At 48.9% G+C, this 14,238-nt stretch overlaps 1 protein-coding gene across 3 annotated transcripts in view; it reads left to right on the top strand.

Annotated features, from left to right (window-relative positions):
* The first annotated feature begins 7 nt into the window (after positions 1–7).
* Positions 8–14,238, top strand: part of MRPL10 (mitochondrial ribosomal protein L10) — an 18,900-nt gene continuing 4,669 nt past the window's right edge. The window contains exons 1-6 of one of the 3 annotated variants that reach the window (XR_016441968.1): positions 8–158; positions 241–407; positions 1,792–1,956; positions 3,125–3,269; positions 3,786–4,104; positions 5,118–5,533. Coding sequence is in view for 1 of the 3 variants with exons in the window: in XM_090044619.1 (XP_089900745.1) it covers positions 107–158; positions 241–407; positions 1,792–1,956; positions 3,125–3,269; positions 3,786–4,054 (798 nt within the window). In the remaining 2 variants the exon portion in view is untranslated. Of the gene's footprint in view, positions 159–240; positions 408–1,791; positions 1,957–3,124; positions 3,270–3,785; positions 5,534–14,238 lie in introns of those variants that run through there. The other 2 variants (XR_016441969.1, XM_090044619.1) reach the window with 2 other exon arrangements.

Below are 14,238 nucleotides of genomic sequence, written 5' to 3'. Positions count from 1 at the left end.
CTTCGCGGGGGCGGGCTTACCTCAACAGGACCTTGCCTCCGTTACGGGTGGGAGGAGGTAGTTTTCTAATTACCCACAATTCCCCGCGGCTTTTGTCTCACCTAAGATGGCGGTGGCATTGGCTGTAGTGCTACGTGGTAGGGGGCTGTGTCGGGCCGGTAAGTGCCATCCCCTTGGGCTATGCCGCGGGGCTGCGGCCTGGGGGTGCCGCACCCTGACCCGTGTCTTGCTTTCGCCCAGGCGCGGCCCGGTCGCAGCCGGTGCGGGCCTCCTCCAAGGCCGTCACGCGGCACTGGAAGGCGATGCACTTCGAGCGCCAGAAGCTGATGGCCGTCACCGAGTACATCGCCCCCCGCCCGCTTGTCCCGCCGCACTGCATCACCCCACCAGTCGTGCCCGTCCAGGAGGTAAAGGCGAGGGCGCGCCGGAGCCCTTAGCGCGCCCCTCCGCCCGGCTCTGGTGCGTGGGCTTCTCCTGCTCCACGCCCGCAGCTGGTTTCTGCATCTGTCTTGGTTGAGCTGTGCAGAGAGCCCAGTCTCCCATCCTCCTTCATGTTTGAACCTCCCTTTTGCTTTGCAGACTCTTTGGCTGGCTGGCTTGCTTTGGTCCTGGCTTTGCGTGGGCACCTGGTATTGGTCCAGCTTTCCTGGGGCTGATGGGTCACTGGGTGTTGGGGCCAGCCTTCCAGGCGCTGGACAGGAGCTACTTGCATTTGGTGCCCTTCTGACCTCCCTTTTGCTTTGCACCCTGTTTGGCTGGTCTGTTCGCTATGGGCTTGGCTTCTCCTGTGATAAGAGGTGCTGGGAGTCTTGGCCTGCCTTCTGGCCAGCCATGACACTGAAGCTGATGGGAGCTACCTGTACTTGGTGCCCTTCAAACCCTCCCTGCCTTTTTACAGCCCTTTTGGCTTCTCAGTTTGCTATGAGCCTGGCTTCTTGGTAGCCTTTAAACCAAGCTTTAGGATCATGCAGATTCCTTACTCCACTGCCTGCCCCCCCCCCCCAACTGGCCTTTGCAGATGTTCTGTTTTGCATCCTTTTGGTTTTGGCCCTCTGTTTTGAAAGGGCCCCAAAGTCAGTGGTACAGTTGGTGTTTGACATCTATCGATTTGTCACATTGGGTTCCATGTTCTCATGGCTGTCCAACTTCTGTCCAAGGGCTGCAGAGCCCCCAGGCCCACACTGCATGGGTCGCACCCTCCCTTCCCCCCCCCTCCCCTAAGCTCTGTGTTATGTGCATCGTATGCTGTACTAAGGCTGGGGGTGGGGTGTGCCGTGCATGCAGCCATCATATGGGTCTCTGCTGCTGTGCCAAATATCAGGTTCCTCAGTGTACCATATTTATACCCCCCAGTGCACCACACAGGGTCCCTGAGTCTCCCTCCAGCCATGTGCCTGTGCAGTCAGTCAGTAGAAGCTGGAGAATGGGGAGTGTCGTGTAGACTCTAATGGCAGCAGCTGCCAGGTGGGGTGCCCAAACTGGAACCTGGGGCCACCTGCTGTCCTCCAGTTGGGCAGCCCTGGTCTAGTGATTTACAGTAGATGGCTGGGATTCAGGATTCTTGTCATACTCTGACTGTGTCTCACTTTGGACAGGTCATACAACCTCTCTCTGTTTGTTTCCTCACCTGGAAAACAGAAATAATGACTGCCTTAAAGCACTGTGAGATACTGTGTAAACAACGTTCTTATTAGCTGATCACTGCTGCCTTTGGTGCTCATCACTGTTTCTTCAAAGACCACACAGTTGTCAAAGTCAGGATGTGGTAAATACTGGCTCTTGGTCTTTCAGGAGAATGGCTATGCGAAACTGTTGCGTCGCCAGGTTGGGGAGATATTTCGTAGTAGCAAGATGATTGCTGTTTGTCAGTTCAACTCTCCTTCCAATGATGAAATGCAGCTCGTGAATTATCATCTCATGAAGCATAACATTTGGGTTAAGAAGTTTCCAAATGAGGTAGGTTGGTGCTATGTGTGGTTAAACTGGGCACTGCAGGTGGCTCGTACTCTGGAATCGTTGTACTCCAAACCTTGCCTAAGTTGCTGTGATGGTAGATTGTAAGACAGACAAGAGGGTTACCATGACCTAGAGTAGATGGTGTTTGACTTGAGTTATAGCATTGTTTTTATTACATGCATTCATGAGATTTGAAGCTGGAGCTGTATGTTCCACCACAGCAAATGGCCTAAGACAGGGCTGTCCAACTTCTAAGTGGCCAGGGGCTGCACCAATGGAGGCTACATGCCACATGGACCCCACAGCGTGCTTTGCCACCCACTGCACTCTGCATGCACGGGAACCTGCCTTGCTGCACAGCACCATGCAAGCTGCATCATATCACCCCATCCCATGACCTGGGGCAGGGGCAAGAAATGGCAGCTAGGGAATCAGGGAGCCCAGAGACCCTTCATGGGCTGCCAGTTTGGACAACCTTAAGCTAAGAATGGAGCTTGTTTCCAAAGCCAGCACACTTTGGCAAACTGCTAGAGGGAGCAGGTTGTACATCTGGGGACCCTCCACAGAGAATGCCCTGCCTCTTGCTCTACTCCAGCTTGCTATAAATGGTTTGGCTTTCCAGGTATTGCACAGGGAGCAAGGAGATCTGAGTCCCAAACCATACAGGACTTCAGATGGAAAATAGCTGCCTCCCAGAATATTGGGGAGCCAAGTGCAGTATTCTGCATGCAAGTGTATTTCACCCATTCTGGCTTGCTCTACTGAGCAGGATTTTGCAGTCAGTCCTAGATGACACTATTGAACAGTCTTCAGCATACAGGCTCTTCATTCAGCTACTGTTGAGTGTGAACACTGTTTGCTCTTTCTGGAGCATTGAATACATTGCTTTAGAAAAGGCTGTTAATATTGAGGAGTGAATGATAGCGAAACATCTGACTGTGAAGTTGATGTCATTTACTACTTGGTCTAAATTGAAGCCAGTTTCAAGCTGATTGTGCTGAAAAAGTGTAGTGGAAGGCTGATCTCCAATATTGGGTGTGTTCTTTAGGCAGATCCTATTTTTGGGTTAACAAAGGTGCCTTTTGGGATGGCATCAATTTTTATTATGGCAAATTCAGCATGATCTGTGCTTCCCTTTTGTATACTGAGACCTGCCTCCCTCTTTCAGATAATGAGAGCCTTCCTTTCAGAATCCAAGTACAAGAATCTCCTCCCTCTCTTCGTGGGAAAAAATATCCTGCTAGTGAGTCCAGAAACCAAAGCAAAGGAAATGCTGCGGATACTGAAAAGGGTGCCAGAAGTAGTTCTCCTAGGTAAGAGTTCTCTCGAGTGCAGCGGCTCTGCAGTATGGGAACTTTTCCCCTATTGGATCAGCTTGTGTGAAAAGCATGAGATGTTGTTACTAATGTTACCAGAGCCTTTAAAGGCAGCAGCTGAAATCGCAGCCTTTTTTGCACTAAGTTCTGCCCATGTATGTGCATACTGAAAGATGGTTACTGCCACAGAGCTTTTAATGAAAACAGAAAAGATAAAGGGTGGTAGGTGAGGAGAAGAGACACGGTAAGGGATTTTTGCATGGAGTTATGGCACTTCAGTAGAATGAGGCCCCAGGTGTCCTGTCTTCTAGTTCACTGCCTTGTTGACTGCTCCACATCACACCAGCAGATGTAGCCCAAGATGGAGGTTGTGTCATCTAGTATTAGATGTTCTCTTTAATGCTTCTGTAGAAAATAAAAAGATTCTGACTTTTTTTTTTTAATTGCCTAATTTCACCTTGTTGCCAGTATCTTGTACTCAGTAGTGCCTGTTCCTCTTGTTTTGTCTTGTAGGTGCCTGCATTGAAAATACCATCCTCAGCAGACAAGGGGTGTTAAACTACTCCAAGCTGCCCTCCCTGGAGCTTGCCCAAGGGCAAGTGGTGGGTACTCTTGTTCTTGTGCCATCCCAGACGTGCACGGTCCTGCAGAGCAACTCTGTGTACCTTACAGCTTTGCTGAGTCAGTACATTAAGCAGCAGAATGATGGATCAGGGGACACTGAGAAGAAGGGAGAATGCCCAGCTGAGCCAAGTCCTGCCAAGAGTTCTGGAAGCCCTTGATGCTGGCTTCTGCCACCCTGTCCACTGATCGCCACTTTCTGTACATAAAGGCATGTTGCAAAATGTTTCGTCTGGGCTGGGTGAGGTTGGTGGGAGAAGCCAGTCAACTCTTAATACAAACAGTAGGATTAAGAAAAAGATTGAGGGCCAGCCAGTTAGACTGGTATTCATGCTACAGGCTACCATGTTTGAAGTGGTCAGGTCCCATCCCTGTCTCTGAGTTTGGGAGTGCGAAGTTGTCTCTCTTTTCCCTGTCTCCCATTCTCCTTGTGTTTTGGTTCATTAATGGCACAGCCAGAAGTAGCCATGCTTGGGCTTCCTTAGCCAGAAGTATTGTTACTGTCAAGCTGAAGAAGAGGAAAGCAGAAGGCAGATATTACAATACTCAAGTGGACTGGTGGGTGGTTGGGAAGCAATGTTTGAATTGTTGGGCCTGGCAAGATTGAAAAAGGATACAGAGAAATTGTGTTCCTCTGTAAAAATAAGAGTGTTCCATTGCAGCCAGTGGAAGGCACCAGCTGTGAAACTGCACAATAACACTCCTCAGCAGATTAGGACAGGAAGTGAAAAAGATGCTGCATTCAGCTGAAACAGCAGGGGCATTTTAGAGAAGCAGAATTTTAATGATATGAATTGGGGTTAGTACCAGAGCTAATAGAGAAACTTGCTGGTGTTTTTATGGTGGAAAATATATTTTTTGGTGAAACAGAATTTGCATGTGAGGGAGGGATCCAGTCTCATTAAACTGAAAAGAGGTTGTGGTTTCATTGTAAACCAACACTTTCAAGAGAGCTTGTTTTTCTTGAAATATTTCTAGGGGTGGAGAAAAATCCCTGCCCTTGAAAAGAGGGCTTGAAGATCTTTGGTGCTAAGCATAGTGAATATCCATGATAATCATGAATAGAATGGAAAGTCTAATTCCTTGAAGGGCAGCCCTTTTCCAGTGGAGGAAACCTCCTGCTTCTATCTCCACGATCCACGAAGGGTCTGGGAATGTAAGTGTGTATAGCAGCTGTCCACCCTCCCACCTGTACTGCAACCTGGCAACTTTCTTTACCTTCAGGTGCTACTAACTTGTGACCAGAGGAAATGGGCTTGAACTGAAACCCAGCAGATCATGAGCAGCATGATGATTGCAGAATGGCAATCATAGAGTAACAAAGTGGTGTTGCTGATGTTTTTGGGCTGACCAGCAAGAGGGAGTTAAATGTTTGGAAGCAGATCTTAGCTCCTGGGTCAAAGCCACCAGTATGAACAGAGTACTGTCTATTTTGAGCAGGATTGTGTCCTCTTCTGTGTACAGGTCTCCCACATGAAACACCTTTTTTGACCTAAATCCTATATTAATCCGCAGTTCAGCACTGACTAACCAACCTTCCCCCTCCTTGTGGCTTATTTCTGGAGATCACCCTGCAGTAGTAGTGAACATATTGCTTAGGCATCCTCTGAACAGATTAAAAAAAAAATGTCTGTAAAACAGAGTTCCAAGCTGGTGCTTTCTTGTTCCTTTATAGTCATAATCTCTGTCTGTGCTTAGTTCCTCAGTTTTTTTTCTACTGAACTTTGCAAATTTAGCATGTCACAGACTCCATCTCCCCAGGGATTGGGGAAGAATCTGTATTAAATATTGTTTGATAGCTCTTCCTCACTGGCTTTTTCTGGTGGGGGAGCTGGGTTTGGGTGAGGCTTTGCTGCTTTTATTTTACCTGCAATTTCTGATGTAATTCCCATATGCATTGTGACTGGCATCCCCAAGCTTTAGACTGTAGCTTTCTTTAGGTAGAGCCAACATCAACCAAACTTTTAATAGAAACCATAAGCATCAAGGAGGAAGGTTTGGTCTTTGCCAACTGAGCCCAGACCAAGGGCTGAAACTTGTGACATTTTTTCTCCTGGGATAAGCTGTATAGTTTATGCTGGAGTATAATGCAGATTTCCTGGGAGATTTGGGCAAACCGAAGATATAGCTCTCTAGTTGCTTCTCTTCATCTTTGAGACATTAAATCTGTGGATGTGGGGAGACTAGTGGATGTGGTATACCTTGTTTTTTTTGTGTGTGTTTTTTTTTTTTTTTAAGGAAACTTTTAATGGTCTCCCACAACATTCTTTGAGGCAAGCTAAGGAAATATGGACTGTAAGGTGGATAGAAAACTGGCTGGAGCATCAGGCTCAGAGGGTAGTAATCAATGGCTCAATGTATAGTTGGCTGCTGGTATCAAGTGGAGTGCCCCAGGGGTTGGTCCTGGGGTTGGTTTTGTTCAATATCTTCATCAATGACCTGGAAGATGGCATAGTGTATACACAGCAAGTTTTCAGATGGCACCAAGCTGGGAGGAGTAGTGGATGCACTAGAAGGTAGGGCTAGGATTCAGAATGAACTAGACAAATTGGAGGATTGGACGAAATGGAATCTCATACAGTTCAACAAGGACAAGTGCAAAGTCCTGCACTTGGGATGGAACAGTCCCATGCACTAATATGTCCTGGATGTGACTGGCTGGGCAGCAACTCTGCAGAAAAGGACCTGGGGGTTACAGTGGACAATAAGCTGAATATGAGCCAACAGTGCGCCCTTGTTACCAAGAAGGCTAATGGCATACTGGGCTGCATTGGTAGTTGTGTTGCCAGAGAGGGGATGTAATAGCAGCCTTCAACTATGTGAAGGGGGGTTCAAAAGAGGATGGAGGTCATCTGTCCCCAATGAAAACAGTTTACAAAACAAGGAGCAATGGTCTCAAATTGCAGCAAGGGAAGTTTAGGTTAGATATTAGGAAGAATTTTCTCCCTAGGAGGATAGTAAAGCACTGGAGCAGGTTACCCAGAGAGGTTGTGGACTCTCCGTGTTTGGAGGTTTTTAAGACCTGGCTAGACAAAGCTTTGGCTGGGATGACCTAGCTGGAGATGGTCCTGCTTCAACCAGGGTGTTGGACTAGATGACCTCCTGAAGTTCCTTCCACCCCTAATTTTTGTATGATTCTAAATGTGGATCTTATCTCCAACTGGCTGCTGTGCATATCTCCAGGAAATGGGTTCTACCTAGCTGTGAAAAGGAGGGTAAATAAGCCTCACTTTTTTTTTTTTCCAGTACCTTCCATAGAAGTATTTCCCAGTGCTTTACAAATACTAAAATTTCAGCACCTGCACCTGTGAGAGGAGGGGATTAGAGTTCTCATTTAATAAATAGGAAAACCCCAAAGAACGAAGGTGAAGTCATTGCTATCAGTCATATAAGATCTCTATACAACTGGAGGGTGGGGGGTGTTTTGCTTTTATCCTTCCTACCAGTGATATCAGCTATTCTTAGGTCATAGCAACAGGATGTGGTAGACCCTGGAACAGAAGCTTGTCTGCTTCCTGCTTCTGACCCACCCAGCCACCTTTTTGCCCTACATGGAGAAGGCTACAGTCCCTTCTCAGAGGCTGGCCTTTTCTTGCAATTGCAGCTGCCTGTGTGAAAATGTCTAGACCATGTGTTTTTCTGCAGCCTGCTTCAGCCTCAAGCCCCTGTCTTCGTGGGTAGCCCAAGACGTGATATTTCCACCCACTTGGCATTGCTTATAGGCTTTTCATCTCGCCTGTCTTGCTGTCCACAGCTCTTATTCCTCTGATATGCTATCTAAATCATAGTGGTTGTGATAACCTGATTGATAAGGGTGGCTGATTCCTCCCTCTGGCCTTGGAGGGCAGGGAGACTGCATTGTTAAGGATGGAAGCTTGAACAGGGAAGACTCGAGACAGCTCTGTCCTAGGCACTGTAAGGATGCATGGCCAATCAGATCTTCCCAAGCTGGGAGTAGTTCTTCATGTCTTTGCTCTGTAGCAGTTCAGGAAGGAGCAAGATGTGTGGCTTGATTCCTTTTATGGTTGATACAATTTGGTTTGTGCCCTGAAAACCACATTTGTTTGTTTTGTTTTTTTTTCCCCCCCCCTCTGCATATTTGAGCTGACCACAACAGGCAGCAGTCAACAGTATGCAAGTTGCGAACATTAATGGTGGCTTTGTTTTTTTGAGTGCTCAATTGGTGCCTTGCCACTACAACCTATAAACCATCCATGGGTTTTTATGTTTAAACAGGAAGGTGATTTATGTAGCCCAATTTCACATGAATGAAAATTCCCTCAGCTACTGATTGCAGCATGCATGGTGTAGTTTATGGAGTCTTCTGTGGATTCACTTTCTGTCAGTTCCTTCATGGCCAAGAGACTGGATTTCTCTGCTGGAGTTTTGGAGTCAAAAAGAAGACCCTGAAATCTGCTCTAATTCGGGGGGGTGGGGGAAAAGGCACAACAGTGAAAACCCTGTGAGAGGGATATAGAGAAGACACCTGAAAGACACAGTTACCCCATCTGGCACATGCTTCTGTGAAGACCTCATCAGTGGTAGGACCCTTCAGTTATGACACTAGGTGCAGAGAGCAGTGAAAGGTGTTGGAGAGAGATTTCAACATCAAGTTTTTTCTGCTGTTATCCTTTGTGGATGATCCCATGTGGACAGGCAAACAAACACAGCAGATTGCATTCAGTCACGTGACTCCACCATTATAAGGGCATTGGATATTACAATGCATGTGGTTTAAGAACCTGTATAGAAAAGCTCTGTCTAAAAGGGACTGAGATTTAGGAAGGTGCAAGAAACAAAACCTTTAGTCCTGGCTGAAATGTTTCCATTGGCATTTTCTTTTCATTTTTTATTGTAGAAACATTGTTTTTGGACTAAAACACTTGTGGGGAAAACTCAGTTTTTTGTGATTTAAAAGAAGGGGGGAATCTTTAACCTAAAGAAAAAAATCAATTTTATTTGGAACGCGGCAATTTTTTGAGTTTATTTGAAGGAGAACTCAAGGGGCCTAAGAAGACTAATGGGGAAAATGGACAAAATGTAGGGAGTTTTTTTGCAACAGTTTTCCCTTCTGGTTCTGGAGGAACTTGCTCAGCAGGTGAAGGAGAAAGCTCAGCCCACTGGTTCTCAACCCCCTTAGACTTAAGGTACTTCTTGGAAAATGCTAGCTCTTCCTTTTCACTTGTTTCTTGACCATGGGAAAAATATAGATCAATTCTTCTGTTGCAAAGAACTCAGAAAGCCCACAGCAAGTCAGAATGGTTTGGATGCTATGGGTTCCTTTCAGAAACCTTTGGGCAGGGATGTCATTGCTTCCTTCTTTGATTCCTGGTCCCATCCCCAAAAGTTTAAAGACAGCGGGTCTGGCAGTGGCAGCAGCATTTCTAGCCAGGCAGTGCAGAGGGAGCCAATTGACTTCATAGCGCCTTATAATCCACCTGATCCCTTCTAAATATCATTCCACAGCTGTTAACCTTCCCTCCTTTTTAATGGTCTCCATGTTCCACGTTCCACCAATCAAGCTAGTCTGTCTTCTGTAATTCTGGTGTATGTTAGCTGCTTCTGGTAGTATAGCTTCAAATTCATAGCCATGCAGACTGTTTTTAACTCACCCCAATAAAGTCATATCATATCATATACCATAATATATCAGTGGTTCCCAAACTTTTTAGACCCTGGACCAGATGTGACTGCAGACTAGCAAACCATGGACTGGCATGCTGCAGACCAGAAGTGACTGGCATATTGCAGACTGGCAGCCAACCCTTTTTTATACTGAGTATAAAAGAGGGTTGGCTGCCAGTCTGCAGTATAAAGCCAAGCCTTTTCTATGCTCAGTATAATAAAGGGTTGGCTGTTGGTCTGCAGTACAGCGGTCACTTCTAGACTTCCGGACCAGTGGTTAACCCTTCATGGCCTGATACTGGGCCATGGCCTGGGTGTTGGGAAACTTTGCCATATATTGTATATCATATCAGTTTTTGCATCTGTCTTGAAGTGAATACACTGGCCCCTAGCACATTTGTAAAGTTTCTAGTTTCTCTTTACCTGGAGAAAAATAGGTGCTGTGTTACACGAGATAAGTGATGCACATTATGTGCACCACCCTTTTTCAAAATCCTCTGTCTGCCCATGCCTCTGGGTTTAGAGTATGGGTTGGTACTGCCTCAGGCAGGGGATTGGACTAGATTCGTGTTTCTCTACGGGTGGGTCACGACCCAAAAGTGGGCTGCAAGAATAGATGAAAGGATCACTAACCAGCTCTAAAAACAGATCAACAAACTTTAAAAAAGGATTCTCCTTTAAAGAGCCCCGTCACAGGGATGCTAGGAAGCCCCGTAGCGGGGGTCTCCCGGCCCACAGGGGTCCTGTGGGGCCGGTGCCACGGTCCCGGCCCCGGGGGCTCTGTCTGCCTCGGGCGCCTCCTGCCCCCCGCAGCCCGCGCCGTCGGGGAGTCCTCCACGGAGCAGGGGGCAGCGCCGAGCGCAGGCAGGATCCTGCGGGCAGGCGGGCCCGGCGGCCCTCGGCTTCCGTGTTCCGGCTTCCTGCCGCCGCTGCCGGGGATGCGGGGAGCGCGGGGCGGCGGCGGGAGGAGCCGCCTGCTCGCGGCTGCCGCGGGGCGCCCGGGTAAGTCGCGCCCAGGGCCGGGCTGGGATCGGGCCCGGAGGCGGGGACCGCGATTGCTGGGAGCGGGGGAGCTGCCCCGCCGTAGCGGGCTGGGGGGGGAAAGGCAGCAGCGCCCAGGATGCGGGTGGTGCCCGCGGTAGCAGGTGGCGGCGGAGGAGCGAGATGCTGGGGGCGGCCCCGGGCGATTGCGGCTTAGCTGGTGCTGGGGCATGTCCCTTCTCCCCGGTGGTGAAGCCCAAGGAGCAGCGGCTTCCTCTGCCGGCCGGGAGCCGGCTGCGTCCCCCTGCAACCCCGGGCCAGCCGGGGGCACATGTGCCCGCGTGCGGCTTGCAACGCGCCTTGCCCTGAGCGCATCCTGTAGCTAAGCAGGGTCGGCGAGGGTCAGTGTTCGGATGGGAGACTTGGGAGGCAGTGGGAGTCCTGTGTGCGAGGTGAGGCTCTTGTGTCTCGTGTTAAGGCTAAGATGCGGGGGGGTCTGTGTGTCGGGGAGGAAGCTCTCTTGGTCCTAATCTGGTTTACTGGGAAGAGATGCATGTTGTTGCTTAATAAATCATTGGGCTGCAGAGAGCCCCCAGCCCCCTAGGTGCAGCACCCAAACTCCTTGCAGCCCCGGTTGAACTTATACTGATAATAATAATTAAACAATGACCATTTTCAGGGGCCCTTTCTGTCTGAGCCCTGGGTAGATGTCCAGTTTGCCTGTGTCTGTGTTCAGCCTTGCCTTAGTGCTGTACTTGGCAAGAAAGGCAAGAAACTGTCACCAGTTATATTTATGGTCTTAGTTGTCCCCACCCAAAAACTGGGGATAATGGTACTTGCTTAATTTCCAAAAAGCTAGTTCATTGCACTGTTTACAATCCTTTGAAAATGGAAATTTTATCATGTATATTATTATGTATGTTATCATATTTGTAGTGCCCAGTCAGGGTCCCATATCACTTCTTGCAGGAGCTGAAGGTGTTGCTTTGAAATCCTGGCTGCATTTCATTTCAGGGTAATTATTTTCTGCCTATTTAAATTCCTTCTGCAATTTCACTTACTTGCAGCCTGGCCCGTAAAGCTGTACTGCACTGTGTGGCTGAGGCAGGCAGCATGCTGCTCCCCAGAAGCAGCCACATTCTGGAGCAGCTGGGCAAAGCAACTCTGTAATAGAAGCACACATGTCGTTTTGGTGCGTTCACAAGGCCCTTTGGCATAAAAAAACACTGTATGTCTCAGGTATTTTTAGCAGCAGAGGCGGGTGACATTTGCGGGGGTGGGCAGAACAGACAGGTACCACGGAGGTGATAGGCATGGCAGAAACTTACAGCAGGAGAGGAAGATGACTCCAAAAGGGGCTTCCCCAGATGGTGAGGCTTAGGTAGCTTTGCTAATGCCTGCGTTGTTGTTGTTTGGGTGACCATGGGACTCGGAAGCTCTGTTGTGTTGGGTGCTACACAGACTGACTGAGAAGCAGGTCTTGTCCTGGAGAGCTATACATCAGAGAGCAGGAGAGCACAGGAACAGCATTCAGCACTCCTAACCTAGCTACGTTTTTGAAATGGCTCAGTACCCACCATGCTGCCTTGGTTTGCACCTGGTGACAGAACCAGAGACTTATCACTAGTCCAGTGTGCTCAAGCTAAGTCACTTTTGTGGACTGCTTCTGCAACAATGTGTGCAACTCTGTCATCTCCCTCTTCCCATAACACATCAGACCTTGTTCCGCTTCTAGATCCAGCCTTGCTGGAGCACCCACTGCAATTCCACACTTCCTTCCTGTCTGCAACACAGCTGGCAGTTGCACAGGGCTGCAAGGCTTTGGGTGACTCTGCTACATTGGCCACCAGGAAGTAGGAGCAACATGCCCCTTTTGCAGTGGGTCTGGGCTGAGGGGAGCCAGGCTGGTTGTCAGAACAGTTTCTGTGTGGAGAACCAGGTGATGCCACGAGTTGCCCAGGCCTTAAACATCACACTGAGCGTTTGCTTATGCCAGAGCTGTGCCAGTCTCTGTGGTCAGGTGAGGGAGGTTCATTCATAGCCCATGAGGCCCACTTGGCACAAAGCTGCAGCTGTGCTTGCAGCTGGGACGTCATCTCTAAGCTGGAGGTGGTGGGGCTTAGGCCAAGTTTTGTGGGGAGGTGGGAAATCTTTCCTTATGAGCAGCACCTAGGGTTGCTGAGTCACAGCTACCTGCTGTGGGGTGTCGGCAGTACAGCGAGGTATGGGGTGGGTGGGGGTGGTTAATGCACTTTGAACTCTCTGCCGTGGAGCTGCCAGGTAATTGGCTGCCGGGGAATAGCAGGTGTTGGAAAAGGTGGTGGGGTAACACCGGGTGGTTGGCTCCTGCACTCTGGCAGAAGGGTCTGGCCTCTCTGAATAACCCCTGTCAGTCTTCCCCCCCAAAGATCCCCACAAGCTTCTGGGGGGCAGAGGGGTGTAAGTTCACAGCTGCAGAGACGGAGTTCCCATTTCAGATGGGAAAACTATGGCACAGAGGTGGGAAAAGAGCTTGCCTGAGGAGTGTGGTTGGACAAACATTAGTCTGGGATAGTCTAGGACTAGCTCTATGCCTATGCTATGATATAGGCATTTCCTGTGCATCTGGGCTTTGCTTTCCCATGCCACATGGTGCCAGGAAGGAATCCCCCCTGCCCCCCCTTCTCTATCGTACATGTCATGGGGTGAGGGTTGCCTTTCCCAGAAATATTGGTTGATTTTGATTGGGATGTGCCAGTGTTCCTGCTGTGACTGAAATCCAGAGGTTCCTGGCTAGAGAGTCTTGCCCCTCTCTTCAGGGTCAGACTGATCACATTTAGAGTCAGGAAGGCATTGTAGAGTGGTATGGGCTGTGGGGGTTACTGCTTTTCTCTGTAGTATGGAGCAGTGTGGGGGGGCATGACCCTCTCTTTTGGATCTCTTGAGTGTATTTAGCAACCCTTGCAGCAGCAGGACACTGACAGCCTTTGCCCTCCTGCTTTATCTATGGCATGTTAGGATGCTATTCCATGTAGTTATGTGACAGGGTTGATTATGTAGTTTTAGTAATAGATTAGGTGAGGATTTGTATAGGATGGTTTGGATAAGGATGATCCTGCCTCAGGCAGCTGGCCTTGATGACCTCTGGAGGTCCCTTCCAGCTCTTACTTTTCTATGATTCAGTAGCAGAGCTTGGATGAGAACTCAGGAGTCCTGGCTGTCATAGCTTCCCCCCTCCTCCCCCACAACCTCAGAGAGACTCCTGTGGTCTCTGAAGACTGAACTGAATTTACAAATGTGGATTTATCTGGATAAATCACATAAAAAAAACAACAATAAGCCTTCCTGTCAACAGAGGCATGCTCTGAAAATGTTGCTTTTAAGCCAGCCTGAATTGCATCTGAGTCTGTGATCAGGTTTCACTGGGATGTCGTGGCTGAGAAGTTAGTTGCTAGGGAGCGTGCCTGAGAAGCTGTGACAGTCATTGGGAGATTTTGGGGTAGGGGGGAGATGGAGAACCTGCTAGCTCCTTTCCCTTCCAACTACAGAGCTTGAGGAATTATAGTTGACCTCAGTGAGAGCCTGATGGGGGAGTGTTTTGGGACTCAGGATGCCCGGGGTTCTGTTCCTGGCTTTGTCACTGAACAGCAGAGCATGGTTGGGTAGATCTCATCCCCTCCTACCCTTATCTGTCTGTTCAGGTGTGCAAGGCAGAGACTTCCTCTCATGTATGTACAGCACCTCGCACAGTGAATTCTGT

Source organism: Crocodylus siamensis, chromosome 4 (genome assembly GCF_052110815.1).
Source record: "Crocodylus siamensis isolate JL-2025a chromosome 4, ASM5211081v1, whole genome shotgun sequence".
Lineage (NCBI taxonomy): Eukaryota > Metazoa > Chordata > Crocodylia > Crocodylidae > Crocodylus > Crocodylus siamensis.
Note: the sequence above shows the minus strand (reverse complement) of the source record. Positions and strands in the feature narration are given on the sequence as shown.